Below are 23942 nucleotides of genomic sequence, written 5' to 3' on the forward strand. Positions count from 1 at the left end.
TCACATCTCAGAGGGAAACTCTAAAACTTCCAACTCTAACCCCACACCAAATCAGGAACAGAAAAAGAAAGGCAAACTGACCCTCACTTTCTGCATTTATGAAAATAAGTAAGAAACCCTGTTTTTTCCCTTATTAGCTCCACCCCTGCCATGTCGCCCTTACCTTGTTTGACCATTTATACGCTTGAAGGAGCTGACTGTAGAGAGGAGTTTTGTCCTGCACAGGATCCAGACTCAGCAGCCCGCTGTTATGAAGAGGATGGTTCTCAGAAGGCTTGCCTACCAGGTTGCTCAGACGCTCCAGCTCACTGAAAAGTAAACAGATAAGGCAAATAAACCCACTGAGTCCACTGAAACTCCAGTGCTGAGCCAACCACACTGGACAAAGGCTCTTCTTCAAACTCTCCATCATTAGCCTCTGTTTGAAAGGTTAAGCAGACTAGGGACCCTCGCAAAAACCTCTCACTGGGAGTTCATCTTATTTTCCAACTGAGTGCTCCAGTGCCATTCCCAAGGAGAAAAAGAGGTAAGAGCAATGAAATCAAAAAGACTCCCAAAATCAGGATTTATCAACTCAAACTATTATTCTCTGCAGGGGGGAGGAGACTTTCTGGAATTTCGAAATACGGCATAACTCTGCTCCTCGCTCACAGTTTCAGACCCATGTACAGATCACTACATTTGGCAGAACAGCAAGTACCTGAATAAATGATGATTATTTATCATTCACATAGAGAGAGATTTGTATGTGGTGCTTCACAGATGGTAAACTTAACAAAACAACGAAGAGATAAAATAAACAAACGGAAGGGGAAGACACCACCAAGGGGGCTGTGTCTCTCACACTCACACACACACACACACACTTCAGTCTAGCAGGAACACTCCAGACGAGCTCGGGAAAGGGAGCCAACAGCTAAAGCACATTCCAGGAGCACGTTCTGAGGGGCCAGTCCCAAAGTGTCAACAAGACTCTCCAGGAATAGTTTCTCAGGACACATTCACTTCGGAATCTCCAGCCCCCTTCTTCTTGGCATTGCGGTATAAAGATTTTAAAAGGCAACAGGGTAATGTAAACATTCTTAAACTTTCCAAAATGGTGAAGGGTCACAAGACCCTGAACATTATCAAGGGAAGCCAATCAAAGAGGAGACAGGAGAAGAGGAAAGAACAACCGGTGCATCCCCTCCGGCAGGAGAGTATTAACTGGCACCGCGCCAGAGAACAGCAAGTGAGTGTGGGAGTTGACGAGGGGTGTGTGATTTCCTGGCTTTCCCCCAGCATGAGATCGGCAACTACTTAGAGAAAAAAATAAAAATAAAAAGAGGCTCCCATCATTTGGTCACCACCTCCTCTTACATTCTACCTCCTCCTTCCATCTGGTTACTAAGGAAAACAAGTTGGGGAGGGGGGGGAAACCCCATCCACTCCAGAAATCAGAAGCTGACGAGCTCACCAAACACGTTCCCCTGGCGAAGTCAGTTCTGAGGTAAAAAGCAAAAACCCTGAAATTCTACCCTCCCTGGGAAGGACTGAGTCTCACAAGGAAAGGAAGGTAAGTTCAGGATGTAATCAATGAGAGTGCCTACTATGTGTCAGGCATTTTACAAACATCCTCTCACTTACTTCTTACACGACACTTACAAAGTAGAAATAAAGGAGATGACTTGTAAGAAGCAGGAGGAAATGTACAATCCTTAACCCTAAAGGGCCACAAATTAATACTTATTGGGAGGCAGAGGGGAGGTTTAAGCATAAGTGATTAATTAAGCTGGTTAAGCCTGAGATTAGGTGTCTCTAGAGGAAGGAACTGAACAGGAGCAGCGAGAGTGGGAATGAAAGTACTGACCAGGTGGTTTCAGAGGGAGGAGGGGAATAGAGAAAGATAGATCAAGGTCTGCTTTGTCGTGTTTGGGGAGAGGGGGCGAGTAGGGTTCAGAGCGGGAAAACTGGGACCAATCAGATCGAATGCACTTGGGCTTGGGGCAGCCACGAGCAGGTCCTGTTTGTTACTGTTTGATTAGACAAGATGGGGCACAGAGGGCCTACAGCTGAGAACCCAGCCACGCTAAGATGAGGAGTGGAAGTTCATGAGCAGAGCACTTCCCCTCGTGAGGAATGGAAGGACCACAGAGGAGGTCCAGGGCGGCAGGAGACAGCCAGGACCAGAAGGCCGAGAGACGCGAGACGACAAAGCGGGGGTGGAGGATGAGGTGGCCTTGAGGGGCAGGCAGAGGCTTGGAGGGGAGGGAAAGAGAGCAAGGGAGCAAGGAAACGGGAGAGCGGCCCCTGACTCAGGAGACTCGCGCGCTGTCGGGACAGGGTGGGAGGGCCCCGACTCTGGCCCCTTCAGCCGGTACCTACTTGAGGTCCCGGTTGACCGAATGCAAGTTGTCCTGGAAGTGCGCAATGAAGGCCTTCTCCCGGCCCTCCAGCGTCTCCTTGTTCCGCATGCCATCCTTCAGGCAGTCGAACACCCTGCTCACGCTGGAGCGCAGCGCCTGGATGGCACTTATGGCCTGGGCGAAGGCCTCCAGGTTCACTCCGACACTTAGCACGTCCGCCATGTTGCCGCCACCACAGCCGGCCCTCCGAAACCGGCTTGGCGAGCGAAACGCCGCGCTCACTGATGACGCAAGCCCTCGAAGGACTCTGGGAAATGTAGTTCTCCCTGGGCGGGGCTGCCCAGGTGATTCGTGAGGGCACCATCCCAAAGAGGGTGTCCACTTTGAACGAATGCGTGGGCAGGAAAGTGATCATCGGGATTTGGGGAAGTCGGGCTGCACTCTCGGCTTTCCTGGTGGTGACAAGGAAATACAGCAAGTTCTCTAAACTTCCCCAAACTTGCACTGTTGGGAGTCATATGGAAAAGAATTGCTCAGAGCTATAAAGCGTCCATGGTGTAAAGGACTGAATAGAATGAGTCCATATTCGTAAATAAACGGGGGAGGAGGGCAGTTTCTTCCCTAGAATGCCAACTAATACATGTAGAAGGAATGATGGAAAGAAAATTACCATTTGGCAACAGTTAGAATAATTGATTCAGATAGGAATCAAGGGATGCTACTGGGTGAAAGTGTGAGGAGTGACAGGACATTGATAATAGTCTTAATGTGTCATCCCACAAGAAGCTTGTTAATCAAGAAGGGGAAAATAATGATCCAGCAATTTCAGTTCTGATTGTATATGCAAAAAAAGGAAACATTAGGGACTGGAACAGATATTTGTACACTGAAGTTCATAGCAGCATTATCCACAAGAGCAAAATGTGGGAGCAACCCAAGTGTTCATCGTGGGGTGAATTCATAAACAATCTGTGGCATATTCATACAAGGGAATGTTTATTCAGCCTTAGAAAGGAAGGAAGTTCAGACACACGTGACAACATAGGTGAACCTTAAAGATGTTATATTAAGCGAAATAAGCCAGACACAAAAGAACAAATATCATGTGATTCTACTTAAATGAGGTACCTAGAAGAGTCTAGTTCATAGAAACAGAGTAGAATGGTGGTTGACAGGAGCTGTGGGAGGGGGAATGGGGAGTTGGTGTTTAACGGACAGAGAGTTTCAGATGGGGAAGATGAAAAAGTTCTGTGGATGGTGGTGATGGTTGTGCAGCAATGTGAATGCACTTAATGATACAGAATTGGACACTTCAAATGGTTAAAATGTTAATTTTATGTTGTGTATATTTTCCCATTAAAATTTTAATTCAGTGATGTAAAGGGAGGGGAGGTAATGGTGACTTCACAGTGGAGAAATCTGGCGGACACCACCCGAACAAGAGACCAGGTCAACATCACCAGTGTAGGACAAAGCCTCCCCTGGTAGAATGCACTAAGAAGAGCACAACATGACTTCTGTGATATTCCTGCTCAAACTGCAGAACCCAAATCTGATCAGGACATCCAACAAGCTTAAAGACACTGGGCAAAATAACTGACCTATACTTTTCCACAAGGTGTGTGTCATAAAAGACAAAGGAGGCTTTAGGAACATTCCAGATTAAAGGAAACTAAAGAGATGTGACGATTGAATGCATTGGTTGATCTGGGATTTTCTTTTGCTGACACAGTTGAAGACAATTGGTGAAATCTGAATGACGTCTGTAAATTAGTTCATAGTATTTTTTGGTGATAGTGTCAAGACTTTGATCACTGCAGTGTGGTTATGGAAGAGGATGTCCTTGTTTGGGGGAAATATACCCTGAAGGGGTAAAGGAGCATCCTTATGTTTGCATGAAAAAGAAAATTCTATGGGTATGTCTATTTAGAGAGAGAGTAAAGCAAGCGTGGCAAAATATTAACAGCTGGGGAAGCTGGATGAGGGATACACAGAAATTATGTGTACGCTTCTTGCCATTATGTCTGAAATTGTGTCGAAATACGTTGGTTTTTTTTTTAGCATTTTTATTGTTTTATTTTTTATTGAAGTGTAGTTGATTTACAATGTTAGTTCCAGGTGTACAGCAAAGCGAATCAGTTACACATACAAAATATGTTGTTTTTAAATGGCCACCAATAAGGGACATGGAAAGTGTAAACACGGAAGAAAAGTCTTCCGTTTGGCCAAGCTCTGCTGACCAGGATTTTGAAATTCTGTAGTTCACCTCAAACCCCCATCCTTAATAATTCCCTTACGCCTCTCCAACCTCGCTTCCCTCATACCACCTGGATTCAGATTCTCTAGTTTTGGAACAATCAAGATAAATTCTGCTCAAAAACTGAGCCCTGATGTTGCTCTCCATGAGTGTTTAAATTTAAGTCCTATTTAAATTAATGAATAGGCCCATAAGAAAGAAAGGTGTTTTATTGTCTTGGGTTTATTTTGTTGCCTTCATTGCCTGACATCTACCTCACCTGTTGCCATTTATAGCTTTTCCTTAGGAGAAGGGGTAGAGATAGGAACGTCTCACTGTGGAATTTTAAACAAATTATTGAGCCTCACTGAGCCTGCGTTTTCTCATTTGTAAAATAGGATTAGTAATAATACATATCTTTACAAAGTGGCTGGGGGGCTTATAACACCTCGCAGGCAAAGCTTTTGAAATACTGCTTGGCATATAATAACCACGCAGAAGATCGTAGCTATTAGGAGAACCGTGCTGAGAAAGTTTCGGATGGGTCTGTGGCGTGTGCTCCTATCCTGGACTTGAGGATTCTCCACCCAGAGTCAAGCAAGGATTAACAAAGAGTCCTATTCAAATTATCTCTAATGATGTGACGCTGATGCCAAGAGCTTGGCAATGAACTACGTTCTATAATTCACTATTTTTATGGCCTTTTTTAAATCTCCTTTGTAGTGTGGGGGGGTTGTTTTTAAGATATTTGTAGAAAATACTTTTTCAAATTTACAAAATTAAAAAAAAATCTGTGTCTGTTGGCTTGCTTTGGTTTGGGCTTCAGTTTATTCATCCTTTCTAGGGGAAGAGGCAAATTCTATTATCATGTTTTTACTCACCTGAAGGCTTAGAGACTGTGATCCCTGCTGTGTACTTTGTCCCTGGTGGAGCTGGGGGCTGGGCGGGAATTGCACCAGTCTCTTGCTGCCCACTCCTGTGTGCATCTGTAAACATGAGGCTTTGCGTACAATTTGTGGGATTCACACCCCCCTCCAAAGCCCAAGCGTGAACCTCTGGTTAGAATCATGCTCTAAGGTAAGCACCATGGGTATATTGTCCACAGCTACCTTGTAACTATTGTGTCTTCAATGCCTGGGGCACAGTAGGTGTTCAGTGCAACTTTGTGAAAGCAATGAGTTTACCCAATATATTATATTTACTTCTTGGATCCTCTCTCCAAATTATTTAATCTCTTTGTGTATTCAGATATCCTCTCTCCTTCCTGCTCAGCCCTTCACCTCCCACCTGCTACACACACACACACACACACACACACACACAATTAGATTTTCCTTTGTCTCATTCTCTGATTCAGTGGTGTAGACTCTGATTGGGGCAATAAAGTACAAATACACTCTGCTTCCACTGTCATTAGTTTTCAAGATTTCTCTCTGGCTCCCCTCTTCTGGGAAACGCAGAAATTGATCAGTGGAAATACACATTTCCCCTGAACCTAGGAAGTAGTCTTTCATCATGTCAACAAAAAATCTTTTCATTTTGGAAAGGAATGGACAGAGTCTCTCTAAGGTGTTGTAAATTGTTGAGAATGTTGGCATGTATATGCTTGCATCTGTGTGTGGGATATAAATTCCTTTAAAGGAGTTCATTTTGACAAATATCAGATTTTAATTATCATGATCTTATGTTCGGGTAATAGGCAGCACCCTGCTACTAATATCTTCCAAAATGAACAAGCCATTAGCTTGGTGCTATCAGCTCAGAGGTATTAGAATGAGCAATCAGAATTAAAGTTGTCAGGATTTAATTAAAATATGCTGCAACTCCATCATATTCAGAGAGCATGGGTTAAGCATTCAGACAGAGAAAGCACCCTCATCAATTAATATTATTAAGGATTCACTAGACACAGAACACCGCATTGGACGGTTGGGCAGAATGTCACCAGACAGATTTAAAACCAAATCTGCCTTGGATAAGCCACTGCGGGATGAAGCCACCTGTTGCAGACAGCGTGGCACAATGCTTAAGACCTCGGGGGTTGCTCTGAGGATTAAGTTGAGGCAGCACACTGTTCTGGGGACCTGGTAGGCATTCACGTTAGTCTTTCAACAAATATAGATGTTGAATGTGCTCGACATTTTGCTAAACAGCTGTGGAGCCAATGGTAAACCCAGGCCCAGTCTAGCCCAATAAACATCACTGGAAACATCTGAAGTGGATTATGTGTTCCTCCATAATCACCTGTTTCAGGCTCAGGGCCTCAGCCAGTTTTGTAACTGCTTAGAATCCGGTTTATTATAATTCATGAAAACAAGTGTGGTAAAGAATCCTCTTTTGGTCTCTTCTGAACCTACCCCTGCACCTGTTTTCCTCTTATTTCCTGCCAACCATGACCTTGGCACGATGAGGAGGAGGAGGATGACAACGGTGATGATGGTGACCGAAGTGGCCCCAAGGACAGATAAGATCTTGGAGACCAGGAAACCAGTCCCACTGGGGGCTCTTAGGAAAATGAGTTAACTCTTCTGAGCCTCAGTTCCTTCATCTGGTGAATAACAAAGTAGGATCGCCTCCAGAAGTAACAATCAGGAATGTAAGATTAGAGGAACTTGTTATTAATTCAAGAGGAGGGAAAAGGAGAGCATCGTTCACTGGTGATGCCAATCACAGCCACTGCTCCAGGATACCTGCACCCCAATTCATTCATTTACCCGGAGACAGCCATGGAATAAAAGAATTAAATAAGGATCCCAAGAGAACACATTCCTCCTCTCACAAACCCCCTCACAGCCTAGCAGGGGAGATGGACGCAAATGGAACATGAAACGCAGTGAGGTTTACATGCTGGGTAGGAGACCTGCACGGAGAACTGGGGAGTCCCTAGAGAGTCACAGCATCCTCCTGCAGAGGGGAGCCCTGGGCCGAGGGTGCCACAGTGCCTAGAGGCCAGCCAGGCACAGTGGCGGGGAGGGGTGGATGTGAGGGAGCTCAATAGACAGTTCTAAGTGAGGTGTGATGTGGTTAGAACTGTGTTGTAGAAAATCTACTGTCTAGCTACAGAGAGAGGCAGTGGGACCTCCACCTTCAGAGCAGCCAACAAAGGACCACACGCAAGCCATACTCTTCCCATCACAGGAAGCCAGGCGGTATTTTAAATATTTGAGTTGATTATTGATTGTGCATTTGGATGTTCACTTAATCAACCACCGAGCATGTTGTTAGGAGCCTCCACTTTCTGCCATGTTCATACGTAATTAAGTACAAAGCATCTCAGGAATGGACCCTTTTACCAACACATTAGGCTAAATCAAAGTGGAACAAAACACAGGTTGTGCGTGCAGCCTCGACCGCAGCCCATTTGAGGGAGGAATTGCCTTCTAATTCTATTACTGTGTTATGTGGACGGGGCATTTTAATTAAGAGGGACAATGGACTGCCAGCATCAGCAGCTACTCAATCCTGGAATCCTCACTCCCAACCCGGGGTCAAAGGGCAGATGCCAGGCTTGTGGGCTCCCTGCGGAAGCCACAGCACTGCAAGGATCTTTGTCTCAGAAGCTCTCATTCAGTGCCCCTTCCCTCAGATCCCACTCCAGCCCCCTGTCCTCAGGACAGACAGCACAAAGAAGGCACATCAGATTTCTGACAAATAAACAGTCCATTCACCTTTGCAATGGAGTGGTTTCTTTTAGTGTATTGCTTTTGCCCCCCCCCCTAATTACAAATACACACTTACTCTGAAATCTTGGAAACTATGGAAAAGACTACATAAGAAAATAAAGTTACGTGTAATTCCACCACTCAACATTCTGGTTATTCACACATACACATTATTTTACAAAATTGCAATCATACCATTTTGTGACCTCCATTTCTCGTAATAGAGCCCAAAATACCTTTCCTTATTGTCCAACCATCTTTGCAAACACTTTAATTATTGCTGAAGATTCCAGTCGATGGTTTACATCTTTTCTTGAATCCCCTCTTGTTGACCACTGAGGCTTTTCTACCTTAAACAATACAGCTGGGGACACCCTAACTTGTAAATTTTTGTGTGTAAAGTGAACACGTTCCTTGCAACTGATGTCTGTTCATCATCTGGCTGCAAATCACTTTCTCTGCTTGGGGGTAACAGGTGCAGAGGACTGAGAGGAGCCCAGTTTCCACCTCACTGGTGTCACCAGTCCGTTCTTGGGAGGCAGTTGGGGCAGAGGTGGGAAGAACACAAGCTTCGGAGGACAGATGGGCATGCAGTCATGTCCCAGCTGTGCCACTTACAAGGGACTTGGCTGCAACGGACAATCACAGAAAAAGCTAAAGGTAGTTTAAGGAGAGAAGGGCTTATTGGTCTCATATGATAAGCAGTCTTGGGGTACAAGTGGGGCTGACACGGTGGCTCATCAGGGACCCACACTCTTTCATCACTCTGCCCCCGCACCCTTAGTCTCAGCCTCCTATCTGTCACGTCGTGGTTGTGAGATAACTGGGTCCCAATTCTGAATTAAAGGCAGGAAGGAGGAGGTAGGAGCAGAGGTGGCACCGAAAGACTTCTGCTCTTGCCTCATCAGGCAGAAGAACATCACATGGCTACCTGAACTGCAAGGGAAGCTGGGAAATTGAGTTTCATCTTTCTTTTCCATCACTGCTGTCTGATCAACATATAATGTGAGCCATAAATGTGAACCACGTACGTTCTAATAGACACATTTAAAAAGACAGAGAGCTTCACACTTGTTAGGATGGCTACTATTAAAAAAAGAAAGAAAGAAAGTAGCTTTTGCCAAGGATGTGGAGAAATTGGAACCCTTGTACACTGTCGGTGGGAAGGTAAAATTGTGGTCCCTCAAAAAATTGAAAATTGAATTGCTGCATTATCTAGCAATTCCAGTCTGAGTATATACTCAAAAGAATCAAAAACAGGGTCTTGAGAAGGTATTTGTACACTCATGTTCACAGCAGCATTAGTCACCATAGCCAAATGATGGAAGCAGCCCAAATGTGCACCAACAGATGAATGGATAAACAAAACATGGTCTATCCATGCAGTGGATATCATTCAGCCTTTAAAAAGAAGGAAGCTCTGACACATGCTACAACACGGATGAACCTTGAAGACATTACAAGTGAGATAAGCCAGTCACAAAAAGATAAATACTGAGTGACTCCTCTCATATGAGTTACCCGGAATAGTTGAATTCGTAGGGACAGAAAGTAGAATGGTGGTTACTGGGGCCTGAGGGGAGAGGAAAATGGGGAGTGGTTTAATGGGGACAGAGTTTCAGTTTTGCAAGATGAAAAGAGTTCTGGAGACTGGTTGTACAACAATGCGAACGTGCTTAACACTACTGAGCTGTACACTTAAAGATGGTTAGAACAGTCGACTTTATGTTATGCGTATTTTACCACAATTTTGTAGAAAGTAATGAGAAATCAATTGAAATTAATTTCAATAGATTTTATTTAACCCAATATATCCAAAATATGATCTTTTTTTTAAATGGATCCTTTTTTTTAAACAGGGGGTTGAACCCAGGACCTCGTGCACACTAAGGATACATTCTAGCACTGACCTATACTCCCCCCAAATATGCTCATTTTGATACAAAAATGACTAATGAGATAACTCGTGTATTTTTTGCCCTGCTAAGTCTTTGACATTCTTTGAGCGCAGCTGGTGACTACACTCTCGGACAGCACAGCCCTAAAATAAAAGCAGTCGAGGGAGAAGCAAGAGTGGGAAATAGGGGCTGGGTCAGCCAGCTTGATCCTTGGCTGCGCTAATTAATCTCTCTGGTCTGGGGGATGAGACAGGGGCAGGCTCCCTTGTGACTGGTGCAAGAATTATGTTGGATAATACATGGAAGGCCCCCAGCAAACCGTCTGGCGCACAGTAGCTGCTCCTGGAAATAGGAGTTAGTTGCTATTCATGTTTTCATGTATCCATGGAGAATGGAGATAACAATAAAAAAGGACATCATCCAAACTGTTCCTTGAAACATTTGTAAGACAATAAGGCAAATTTGAATATATTTTGTGGATTGTTTTTAAGAGTCATCTTTTAGAGGTGTGTACTAAGATATTGGTGGGTAAATGATATATGAGTTTTGCTTCCCAATAATTAGGGGGGACAGAGGTAAATGGGGGGACATGGTGAGAGACGATTGTCAGCTGAGAATTGCTAGAGTTGGTGATGAGTTCGTGGATTTCACTGTATTGATATTTTCCATCATGAAAAGTTTGTTTTGTTTTTTTAAGGGTATTACGTGGGTATTGAAACATACCTTGAGTTTTTAAGATTCTAGGTCTTTTTTCTTTTTTTAAGAATTTATTGGTTCTGGCGGCCGCCTGGCAGAAATATGTGGTCTAAGTGGCTTCTTGGACACCAAAAGCAGCCAGCACACAGTCCCTTGTGGTGGTCATTGCTGGGAAGGAAGAAGAGAGCATGGTGTTGCCAACGCTCGCTTTATTCCCCCTGCATAATTTCCCCAAGCAAAAGGCTTCTGTTTTCTCTCCGCCCAAAAGGTGGTGTTTTGTGTCATCTATGCTGGATTGGAGAGCAGATAGTTGAAAGCCATTTCAGTGGTATTTGATTCTATTCAACTTCTTATTTTTCAGGTGGGTTTTGTTATTTTTTTATGATTGATTTGAATATGTAGGAGCTAACTATAGTTAAACCCTACCCACCCCCACCCCGGCAAAGCTCTTTTTGGGGGGAGGTTGGTAATCAGGTTCATTCATTTATTTATTTTAATGGCAGTACTGGGGATTGAACCCAGGACCTCATGCATGCTAGGCAGGCGCTTTACCACCGAGCTCTACCCTCCCGCCATAGTAATTACTTTTATTACATGTTCAGTTACTCAAAGGTGGGGAATTGTTTTTAAAATAGCAACTTCATTGAGATATAATTCACCTACCTTAAAATCCACCTCTTAAAAGTGCTCTCAGTATATTCACTACGTTGTGCAACCATCCCCACTAATTCCAGAACATTTTCCACTCCCCGTAGTCCCTGGAAACCACTAATTACTTTCTGTCTCTATAGATGTGCCTACTCTGCAAATTCCATACAAATGGAGTCATATGCTATGTGGTCTTTTGTGTCTGGTTTCTCTCACTCAGCACAGTGTTTTTGAGGCTTGCCTGTGTTGTAACACATATCAGTACCTCAATTATTTATGGCTAAAAGGAATGGATATGCCACCTTTTGTTTATCCGGTCAACAGATGATGGACATTTGGGTTGTTTCCACTTTTTTGGCTATTATGAATAATGTTGCGGTGAACATATCTGTCTGATTTATTGTGTAGGCATATGTTTTTAATTCTCTTGAATATTCATCTAGGAGTGGAATTGCTAGGTCAAATGATAACATTTAAATTTTTGAGGAACTGCCAAAGTGTTCCACAGTGGCTGCAGTATCCCCATCAGCAATGTATGAGGATTTTAATTTCTCCACATGCTCACCAACACCTTTTATTGTCTGCCTTTTTTTTAAATTAAAGTATAGTCAGTTTACAATGTTGTGTCAGTTTCTGGAGTACAGCATAACGTCTCAGTCGCACATGTACATATGTTCATCTTCATATTCTTTTTATTATAGGTTACTACGAGATATTAAATATAGTTCCCTGTGCTCTATGGAAGAAACTTGTTGTTTATCTATTGTCTGCCTTTTTGATTATAGCCATTCTGGGGGGTGTGAACTGAAATCTCAGTGTGGATTTGATTTGCATTTTCCTCATGACTAATGAGGCTGAGCATTTTTTCTGGCCATTTGTATATCTTGTATATCTTACTTGAAGAAAGGTCCTTTGTCCATTTTTACGTTGGGTTATTTGTCTTTTTATTGTTGCATTTTAAAAGGGCTTTTAAAATTAATTCTGAATGATACCTGACATCATTGTGCACATCATTGAGCGGATAGTGAAAGTTCTTTGAGATATTCATCGTACTACACCTCACTCAGACTGCTAACCAGCACCCCAAATTGTACCGGATATGACAGACTTTCATCATAAATAGCTACCATAACCAAAATGTCTCCAAAACCTTTCCATTAAGGAGAACAGAGGGAGGAGGAGGACACCGTCCCTTTCTATACCTGGTGTTTTCTGGGCAACTGCTAGCATCCAATTGAGTGATTGCTCTCTGGAAACTGCTCCTAACAGGAGAGATAGGAATACAAGCCAACTAAAATTCAAACTGCTATAAAAGACCAAGATTATGAATGGTGACCACCAAATTTGAAGAGAAGTTATAGAAGAAAGAGTCACTTTATCTGGAAGTCAGAAAAGGCTCGTGAAGGATAATTCTCAAGTCTGTCTGCAAGATATTCTGAGATTGATATCCACAGATTGTTATCCGCAGATTGATCCTCAAACATTTATCCAATAAATATTAATTAAATGCTTATAAGTTCAGGGGTTTAGCAGGGCGCATAGTTAGATAAATTTCCTGCCATGCAGAAGCTATGTTCTAGCAAAGGGAAACGGTGGAAAGAATAGCTGTATCTCTAACATGTCATGTAGTGAGAACTGTTAACAAGGAACAATAGAGCAGGATGAATGAACAGAGGGACGAGGAGGCAGCCATTCTGATCGGTTGGGCTGATAAGGAGATCTTTGAGTGGTAACCTGTGGCAAGTCATGGGTCGAGGTGGGAGGATATCTGGGGAAGAGCATCCTTGCAGAAGAGAAGTCATGGGAGGCAAGATCACACTTGAACTTGCATGAAACACCTACCGTGGAACAACATAACCCTTGGACGACACACTGATGACGGGCCGACGCATTCCATCAGGTCTTTGTTGGAAACATCTCGCGTTAATTCTGACGAATTTGTTGGCATGTTTTCTTGTGGTGGAGGAGCAGGAACAGGTAGGAGCAGAAGGTCTGAGGGGTCTCTTGGCTGGGTGGGTGTGGTCTTTAGACCTTTCCCTTTGAGAACTTCTGAACTAAAGAGAATCTGGTTTTCAGAGAAGTCTGTACTTCCAAAGAGACCATACATAAAGGTTATGGAAGGAATAGAAGGATTGGGATTCAAACAAAATAAACAAAATATTGGCCAACTCTAGCTTCACAGGAGTTCAAGACATCTTCTCCTTTGTCCCTTTGTCCTCTCCACCAGGGACAGGTTCCAAAAAACTTATGACCTTTGTTACTGGAAAGAACCTGCCTAAGTCATCATGTTCTTTCCTTAGAGGAGCTGGGCATGCTTCGCTTGAAGCAGAGAAGATGCGAGCAGGAGAAAGATTGTGATGGTGACCTTCAACTCACCTTCATGTCAGTCATGACACAAAGACTTCTGTGTCTTCCAGTGGCAATCTGAGAACCAGTTGTAGGGAGGAAGATTTCAACCTAATATTACAAAAGACTTTCTACCATCAGAAAGGCGATGAGTCCAATGACTTAAAGTATCCCAATAGAAAGTAAATGGAGATTTATCTCAAGTCTATGCAGGGAATTCCAGCACTGGTCGTAGGTGAGACCAGAAACCCCTTGGACCTAAGATTCTATAATCACATTGTACTATCTTTTTTTCCAGGTGAAAATCAAGGCCGTTCACGAATGACAACCCCATGGAACAACCTGAAGGTCATTGACAGTGCACACTGAGTCTTTTTCCTCGAGTTGCATGCTGTTAAGGGGGCTTTAATTAAGCCTTTCCCTCCGGGCACAACCAGCCTGTTTGTGGTGAGTGCAATATGCCGTCCCAGAATATGTCAAACTTCATTTGCAAAATATCAGACTGCTGTTTTTTTTCCCAGAGCCAATCTGCAGAGTAATACGTTCAATAACTTTTGCTCTTTTTGCTCTCAAAGATAGGTCTCTTTTTGGAGTCGATAGCGCAATAAATGCGGAATCTGGTGCAAATTCCAATGGAAAGAAAAGATATTGTTATTTAAAGGCCAAATAACGGCTTAAAATTAGAGTTGTGAATGCATTGAAAAACACCAGACTCCCCAGATGGCTCGGAGATAATTCACTTTGCACTCAGTCCGTTCACACGCTAAAAAAAATACTTTTGACTCTGTTTCTCCTCAGATTGAAAGTTGGTGCCTGCTTTAAACATATGTGCTTCTCCCTTTAAATTTAGCTCTGAGTCATGTTGTATTACATTAGGAATTCAGCAGTCAGGCACTTGGAAAATGTACATCAATGCGTTTATTTTTAACTTATATAAAAATAAAAATATGTATGTTTAAATATATTAGGCTGTATTTTTGCCCAATTTCAAAATGGTTGTTCTCAAGAACAGATTAGATTAAAAATAATAATAACGCTGGAACGCTGCCCATCCCGGAGGATCCCAGAGCAAGTTGACAAATCCTGTAGCTCCTCGCCCCCCAGCCCAGCTCAGCGCGGGATTGGTCGTTGAAACCTCCGCCTGCGCCTGGACGGGCAGCTCCCTTAACAGCTGCAAGGCGGCCTAATTAAGATGCTCCTTGCTCCGAAGTGTCAGGTTGCCAGGCAGAAGTCAGCTAGGGGGAGGCACGGTCAGAGGGGGAGAGGTAGACAGTCTGGAGGGTCATCTTTAGCTTAGTGGCAACACTGGTGGGCTATAGGGCACAGACAGACAACGCTGGGTTCAAATCCTGGCCCTGCCCCTTCTAATCCATGCATCCTTGGCAAAGTGATGGGGTGGGTCCTCATTTGTGTCTTGCTTTCCTCATCTGTGAAATGGATAATGGCTCCCACTTCACGGGCTCGCTGTGAGGACAACTGAATAGAATTCACTTGATTAATTTCATCATTCACACAGCATGAATTAAGATCTATGGCACAAAGTGGTGAATCAAATGACCAGACCCACGACCCCAGGCCTCATGAAGCGCATGGTCTAGTGGGCAGAGAGACGCTTCAGGAATAATGCCAGCCATCACCGTCGAATCAGAGTTCTGACGGACGCAAGAGGGAGAGTCTGCAAGGGGGGACCCCTCCTGATCTGACATCTTAGGAGAGCTTCGGCAAAGGAGTTAAAGAATGTAAACTGTTGGGTGGTGTCCGGGCACGTAGTAGGTACTTTTTAGTCCTGTGTATGGGTTTCTTACGGCTGCTGAAACAAGTAACTGCAAACTTAGTGACAACATGTATTTACTCCCTTACAGTTCTGAATGTCATGAATCCGAAATGGTTCTCTGCTGGCTAAAATCATGGCGTCAGCAGGGCTGTGTTCTTTTTGGGGACGTGAGGTGAGAATCTTGCCTCTTCTAGCTTCTAGAGGCCCCTGTATTCCTCGGCCCCTGGCCCCTCCCTTCATCTTTAAAGCACAACACTCTGACCTCTGCTTCCATTTCCACGTTGCCCTTTTCTGACTTGGACACCTTCCCCGCCCCACCCTGCCGCCTCCCTGTCATAAGGACCTCTGTGATCACATTGGGCCCATCTGAATAATGCAGGGTGATCTCACTATCACAAGATCCCTAACGCACTCCCCTCGGCGAAGTCCCTTTTGCTGTGTGAGATAACATATTCACAGCGTTCAGGGATTGGGTGGGGAAATTATTCTGTCTACCACAATCCAGGAAGTTCAATATCCAAAAATAAGGGTTCTAGACAAAAAGAACAGAGAAGAGAGGAGAGAAAATTATAAAAAAAATACTGTACATGGTAATTTCCCAGTACTATATATTTCCAGATCTAAAGAGTCTAGCACAGAAGCTTATTAAAAACTTCCAAAGGGAGAATGTCATACACAGAGGCTCAGGGGGCAGATGCTGAACTTTGTAACATAATCACTGGAAATTGGAAGCTATGGTGCAGAACCTTCATGATCCTGAAGGGAAATAATTCCCAGCCCAGAAACTTACTAATAATTTTATCAACCAAGTCTAAGTGTGGACAAAATGCATTTCAGACATGCTAGGTCTCACTTTTCTCAGGAAGCTACTGGAGAATCTCCATCAAAATGAGAGAGTAAACCAAGAAAGTGGAAACAGAGAATCCGGGAAACAGCAGACGCAACACAGGAGAGGGACAAAGTTTACCCAAAAGAGCCAGACCACAGACATGCCCTGGTGCATCGGTGAGCATCAAATCCAGCACAGCAGTTGGCCTTGATTGGCTCCAGGGTGTAAGTCTCACAGCAAAACATGGAATTGATAGGTTCCGGGGGCTTTTATTATATTAACAAGAACGTTGTGGTTATGATGGGGAGCTAGGAGATGTTTTATAGTTAGCAACACAGAAAATGAAGCAAGGAAAAAACTAACTCTGAAAAACAGAAAATAGTACAGAAATGTAATTATAGTATTGATTTAACTGGAATCTATGATATTGGGAGGATGAGCAGAGGGGAAGTATGGGTGTGTGTGTGTGTGTGTGTGTGTGTGTGTAAGAGTTAATCCTCATTTTCTCTAGTAGAAAGATGCCTAAACTTGAAAAAAATCAAGAGACAGCTGAGAGAGTTGAAGACGGCTGCCTCTGGGGAAAAGAACAGAGTCAGCAAGCGAGACTAGTTTAAAACATAAGCTTTATGTCTTTTTGACTTTTTAAACTATGTACACGTATTACTTTAGTAAACTTTAAAAAGTGTTAACGGGGAAAGATACTTTCAGGGATGCTCCCTGAGAAAGGAGGCAGGTGGTGGGTTCTGGGAAACACAGCCCCTCTGTCAGTTTCAGGTCTTCTCTGACTTCAGCCTCATTAAATCATGGGAGGGAGATGATCTCAGTAAAGGACATCAAATCTGTAGGAGGTCCAGCGAGGCCACGAAGACCAACAACCACAGTGGCTGCTGCCCTGACAGCAGGAGGGATGGTGGACAGGACCCCGTGAGCTGCAGGCACCTGTCACTGCCCGGAGTCCTCCCAGCAGGCCTGGTGGCCCCGGTGGAGGGGTCAGCCTGGGAGTGACAATGCTTCCTGGATGGACCTGGGTGGGGTGGGGGAGGCAGAGGGGAGAACTGGGGTGGGGGGAAGACTGGGGAGATGGGGTGGGGGTGGGGCTCTTTCTTGCATTCCAGCCCCTGACACTCACTGGGACTGTGAATACAGTTCAGCTGGCTCCGGCAGCCAGAGCCACTCTCGTCCTCTTGTCCTCACCTCCCTGCTCCTGTCTCCAGCTCTGAAGATCTCAAGGAAGTGGGGCAGCGCTGGCGGGGAACTCGGGGAGCAAAGGGAGACGCCGCCGTCCGTCAGCAATGAGGTGCCTGGCTCCTGACGGGCTGCACCTGGGTGGTGCGGGCTCCGGCACTGCGGTGGTGAGGAGTTTAAAGGACCCGGTCACTGCTAACCTGGGGACAGGAGAGTGGCCGGCGACCCTTGTTGATGTCCTCCATCTCTCTTTTAAAAGGTGATGCTGATCCCCAGGAAATTATGCTGGGCCCTCGCAAGGAAAACGCATTTGAGATGTGCTGTCAAAACATTGGAGCCTAGACTTCACGGACCTGACGTCATCAAACGGAGATGGAAAACCAGTCTGGAGGCCCTTGAACTGTGAACAGGTCCCTTTTGAGCCCAGGAGGAAAAAAAAGTTTATTCCCCCAAATTCTCTACAAATCTAAAACCCACATTCCATGCAACCGACTAGGCTTGTTAATTAGAAACAAACGTTAAAATGGTAGGTACGGAGGAAGAGAGGGCTGTCTGGAGGCAAGCGAGTTTGGGAAATGCTGGGATGAACTAGGAAATGGGCAGGAATGCTAAATAGTTTCACACTCAGTGTAAATGTCCTAAAGAGGGTTGTTCCTTTTACAGGTGCACCTGTTTTTAAGAAGCATCCCAGAGGATTAGAATTCCACGGAAGACACTTTGGGAAACACTGGCCAAGCATCTGGAGGGCCTGAGGGCTCGGGAATCCTGAGTGCCTGTGTGCGGTGTGCTTGGTCAGAACACACTCGTTCTCTTTGCTCCCCAGCGCCCCCCTCAGTGAGGCTGCCCTGAAACGTTCGCAGGTGGGACGCGAGCTTGTCTCATACACCAGCCATGTAGTTCCTGGGTTTCACACAAGGCTTCTTTGTTTTTAGTTGATTTCCTTAAGCATGGAGAAGAGCTTTGGGAAACAGGACCTGTGCGGACCTGATTCTTCTGATTCTTTCCTGAATTCTTGGCTCTCTCTTCAATCCCCTAAAAAAATTATCATGAGAATTTTGAGGCCACACCACCCTGAGAATCAGAATTATTTAGCTCCATGCCTTAGTTCTCAAAGGCCAAGAAATACATATTGTTAATAAGAGCCCTCATGCAACAGTTTCAGATAGGGTCCCTTAAAACAGTATGGAGATTCCTTAAAGACTAAAAATAGAGGTACTGTATGATCCAGCAATCCCACTCCTAGGCATGTATCTGAAGAAAACTCTAATTCAGAAAGATACATGCACCCCAATGTTTATAGTGGCACTATTTACAGTAGCCATAACATGGAAGCAACCTAAATGTCCATCAACATGATTGGATAAAGTTGTGTGTGTGTGTGTGTGTATGTATATATATATATGTATGTATATGTATATATATGTGTGTGTGTGTGTATATATATACACACACATATACACACAATGGAATACTACTCAGCCATAAAAAAGAATGAAATAATACCATCTGCAGCAACATGGATGGACCTAGAGATGATCATGTTAAGTCAGTCAGAGAAAGACAAATATCATGTGATATCACTTATATGAGGAATCTTAAAATAATGATGCAAATGAATTTATTTACAAAACAGAAACAGACTCACAGACGTAGAAAACAAATTTATGGTTACCAAAGGGGAAAGTGGGGGAGGGATAAATCAGGAGTTTAGGATTAACAGATACAAACTATCATATACAAAATAGATAAACAGCAAGGTCCTACTGTGTAGCACAGGAAACTATATTCGATAGCTTGTAATAGCCGATAATGAAAAAGAATATGAAAAAGAATATATATGCATAACCGAATCACTATGCTGTACACCAGAAACTAACCCAACATTGTAAATCAACTATACTTCAATTGAAAAAAGGGCCCCTTTACTTTTTTCAAAGGCAGAGTACCATATGTCCATTTGCAACAGAACCTACTCATGCAGTATTTGTGCCTTCAAGGACATGGTAAGTTGTCAGGTGACAAAGGTAATTTCATGTATATCCCTTGGCCCATGCCCTCCAAGGCCACTGACTTTGCACATCTGAGCCTGGTGAGTCATTAATTCCTTCCTCCTTCATTTATTCATCCATCTGTCCAACATATATTTAATTAAGCACCAACTCTGAGTCAGGCACTGAACTAGATGCCTGGATACAATGAACAAGCTCCTGGTGGAACTGACAATTCAACTTCATAACTGATCTTAAATGACTGTTTCCTGCAGGGCCACCACGTGTGTTTGTGCCGGGTGTGCAGGCCAAAGGGGCAGGTGGGAGGTGAAATCTACCCCTCAGTCCATTCACCAAGTCGACATGGTCTGGGGCTGCATCTATCTGGAGGGGCCCCTTTTTCTAATTTGCAAAAAGGTGCTGCTGTGTGGATTAGCAGCAGCTCTGACTTCCTTTCCAGGAAGGTTATAGGATTTAGAGACCCGTGAATGGCCTCATGTCAATAATTTCTGGGTTTACCATTAGGGTCTTTAAATTCCAAAGTTGAGCTGAATGGCTGTCAGTCCCACATTAAGGGCGGCAGACTTGCACTAGCTCATTTGAGAAGGGAGAAAGGGAAAACGTGAGCTTTGCCCAATGCTCTTGGAACTGGTGCCAATTGTTTTCTAAAACAGAGTCCATGTCCTCTAGCCTTCCTTTGCAAGACTGGGGCACTCAGCCTTAGCCATTCAGATCTGTAAATAAAATTTCCCCTTCCCTCCATCTCTGATTCACCCTGAATAGCACATGGGGTGATCATAGGGTGCATCAGCAGTACACAAAAGCCATCAGGCAATTGTTACCACTTAAATTCAATGTTTTCTCACTCTGGGTGGCGGTGGGAGGCGGGGATAGCCTTTAAAAGCTATATTGTAGCATTTGAGAAACTCCACTGAAAACACAACAGGGGAAATGTAATAAATCTTTTTGATTTCCAAAGAGTGTTCTATGTTTAAGACTGAGATTGTTTTTGTGTGTGAGTTTCCTGGCTCAGTGCTTCTCAAGTTTTAATGTGTAAATGAATCACCTCGATACTTATTAAAACTCAAATCATGATTCAGCAGGTGCCTTTCTAACAAGTGCCCAAGTAACGTGAATGCGGCTGGTCCACGTGAGTGGCAAGGCCGTAGTCCACGTGTTTTGGCATTGGCAGTTCCTGGGTTAGAGACCGGCTTCTGCCACGTGCTCGCTGTGTGACCTGAGTCAGTTAATCACCTTCTTTGGGCCTTAGCTTTTCCCTCTGTAAAACAGACAGATGAATACCCGCTTCTTAACCTTGTTAGGATGACATGAGATGACGCACGTCCAGCAGCGTGATGTCTGGCACGTTGGAGATAACCAATGTGGGCATTACTTTCCCTCTGTCTTTAAAAAAAGGAATACCAGAAAAAGGGAGAAAAGTTAATAAAACAAAACCTCAGTTGTCACATTCACCTGGTCTTTGCCACAGAGTCTGAACCACAGGGGCTCAGCACCTGTGTGTCTAGTCCCAGCCCCCTGAGGCGGAGCCTGTTCCTGGCACATGGTCAGTGGCCAGTAAATAGTCGCTGAATGAGTGACTAAGGCATTTCTATTCATAATAGTAGCTGTAGCTGGCAGTGGGGCCCACTTCTCCCAATGGCAGCAAAATTAGAATATGTGGGAAGTGGGGGTAGAAGCCAGATGAGAAAAGCTCTCTCTGAGACTCTGTTACCTCCCCCAAGGGGACATCCTTTCTTTCCATTCAGGAATCAATAGTCCAAAGGAGCCTCCAGAGAACTTAATTTTGCCCTAAAATCATGTGTTATTCAGTACTGTGCTTTCATGTGAGCCCCCAGAGAGAAAAAGAACAGCAGGGGTGGCTGTGGTGCCCTTGTCACCTGTGCTGGGATGAAGGGTCACCCTCCCGGGGCCCCCAGCCTTGGAGACCTCATTGTTCCTTAATCTCCTCCCTGGGGCTTTGGCAAGGTGCTCTTTGTAGGGTCGGCAGGCCTTTGGCATAAAGACTCATGCATTGTCAGCTTTGCAACTGGCTCTCACCAGTATATTTCACGGCTGCTCTGCCCCTGCCCAGCCAGAGAGGTCTTGGCATCCTTCTGCCCAGGCGTGAAGATTCCAAGCCTTTGTCCCACTCTCCAAGCCAAATTGAGCTGTCTCAGCCTTGCCTTTCATTTTCTTTCTCTGTGGGTATAATTGTGTTGACAGCTATGAGGAACCAAATGTTTCCCTACATCGTTTAGAAGTGTGTGGCCCATGAGATTCCTTTTCATTTTGTTGTCTTCACCAGGACTGCAATGAGCACAGTTGTCAGGAGGAAAACCTCAAAACATTTTGGGGAAATAGCAAACTTAGCATCCCAGCAATGTGTTACCATTAGACTAATGAATCAATCAGGCAGCCAGATCGCAGTTACTGCCTGCACTGGATGTGCCTCGCGCCGAGCAGGTGTAGTTCATGGTGCCGAAGCTGGGGCCCGTCTGGTGCAACCCAGGGGCAACTGAAGCCCAAACCCAGCTGACAGCTGGGAGGAATGTGGCGGGGGCAACCAAGGTGGGACATGTCAGTTGACCGATGGGCAAATTACCAAAAGCTGTAGTTGAGAGCTGAGAACTGGGAATCAGAAAGACAGCAAAGGTGGCAGAAAAAACAAACACATCTCCCCAAGTCCATCAAACGACATCTGTCCTGTAGGACTGGATTAGATTTATTTTTTATTTTCTGTCTTAAAGGGATTTTTTTCATGTTTAAGACATAGTTACCTATTAAAAATAACTTAGAAACTAAAGAAGTACATGAAAAAGAGAATTGCTTACAATTGGCTGCATTACTATTTGCATATATCCTATTAATACATGTTTCCATCTATCCTAGCTGCCCAAACTTGTGTGGTTCAGAAGAATCTTGAACAGTTGTTAAATAAACACATCCCTTCTACTCTTGGCCCTGGAGCAGACTCCCTGAAGCTGCCCACGTGAGAAGCAGCCCAACTGCAGACAGACATCTACAATTCTGAACGTCATGCTCCCGACCTTTAAAGCTTGCATTAGTATTTGCTCTTTGTTTCTTATGTGCCCGGCATCTTAGTATGGGTGGCATGTCATCCAATCAGTCATGAGGTCCTGATTGCGCCACCATCAAAATGTATTTCAAATCCAACCACCTCTCGCCACCTCCCCTGATGCCTCCCCGGTCCAGGTCATTTCTATCTCTCATCTGGGATGCTGCTTTAGCTTTCTCTTAGTCTCTTTGCTTCCCATTCTTGCCTCCCTATAGTTCATTCTTCTCACAGAAGCTAAAAGCATTTTTTAAAACCATGAATCAGGTCATGTCATCCTCTGCTTATAACTCTCTTGTGACCTCTTGTTGCACTTAGAATGAAATCCCAGCCCAGCCCTCTGCCTGAGAGGACCCCAGCTGACCTGTCCACCTCACCTCGTACCCCTCTCCCACCTGCTCCAGCCCTGCTGGTCTGCTTGTTGTTCCTTGAATGTGCCGAGCTCATTCCCTACCACAGGGCCTTTACACATGCTGATCTGTCTCCCAGGAATATTTTACGCACAGATCTTTGTATAATTCAAGCCTCTTCTCCATAGAGAAAACATTCTCTAACCACTCTTTCAGAAAAAAAAAAGCTAACTCTTCAAGCCTATTTTCTTTTTTAAAAGATATAGTAGTTACTGTGAAATTATTGTTAAAGTACACAGTCACTCTCAGAGAATCTTAAGCTGCAGACTTCCAGAATCTGAGAATCATAAAATTTTGGAATCTAAATTTCACAGTTATGGGATCTTTGTCATGTCAAAGCTGAGAGTTCAGGATTTCAGAAACCATCCAGTCTATGAAATTCACTATATATATGGAGAAACTGGGATCACTGGGATTGAACGACTTGCTCAAGGTCAAACAGCTAAGGGCAAAACTAGGATAGAACTAGGCCGCAGAACTTCGAGGCAATGCTATGACTCTACAAATGGTTTTCAAACTGGGTTCCCCAAGGCACCAGCATTCTTCAGAAGTATCACGAAGGTTAGCCTCAAGGGTAACAGTAAGGAAGGGATGGTCAGAGAGTAGACCCTCTGATCCTCTTCAACCAAAACAGTTCTACTTTTACCCCATTTATATTGAGATCTGAGTAGTTGTCTTAAAAAAAAGTTTTCCTGCCCCCCCAAACCTCTGTGCTATATACTATGCTCAATAAATTACCATGAGAGGCAACAAATAAATGAGCCAAGCCCCAGAAACAGAACCCCACACAACCCAGTGGTACAAGTGAGATATTTAGAGATATTGGTTAGCAAGACTCAGCTTGATACAAGC

The 23942-nt window shown here is 44.3% G+C and overlaps 1 protein-coding gene and 1 long non-coding RNA gene across 3 annotated transcripts in view; one reads left to right on the forward strand and one right to left on the reverse strand.

Annotated features, from left to right (window-relative positions):
- The window catches only part of MED27 (mediator complex subunit 27), a 186519-nt gene extending 183894 nt beyond the window's left edge, over nucleotides 1–2625 (reverse strand). Inside the window, exons 1-2 of one of the 2 annotated variants that reach the window (XM_006216603.2) lie at nucleotides 2365–2625; nucleotides 164–308 (exon numbers count right to left, since the gene is read on the reverse strand). In XM_006216603.2, coding sequence (XP_006216665.1) covers nucleotides 164–308; nucleotides 2365–2567 — 348 coding nt within the window. In that variant the 5' untranslated portion in view covers nucleotides 2568–2625. The remainder of the gene's footprint in view (nucleotides 1–163; nucleotides 309–2364) is intronic. The other variant, XM_072960341.1, reaches the window with a different exon arrangement.
- A 13070-nt stretch (nucleotides 2626–15695) lies between these two features.
- On the forward strand, nucleotides 15696–17263 carry LOC140695921 (uncharacterized). The gene is made up of 3 exons (XR_012071767.1): nucleotides 15696–15777; nucleotides 16468–16610; nucleotides 17203–17263. It is a non-coding gene; the product is annotated as an uncharacterized lncRNA (long non-coding RNA).
- Nucleotides 17264–23942: the final 6679 nt, after the last annotated feature.

Source organism: Vicugna pacos, chromosome 4 (genome assembly GCF_048564905.1).
Source record: "Vicugna pacos chromosome 4, VicPac4, whole genome shotgun sequence".
NCBI lineage: Eukaryota > Metazoa > Chordata > Mammalia > Artiodactyla > Camelidae > Vicugna > Vicugna pacos.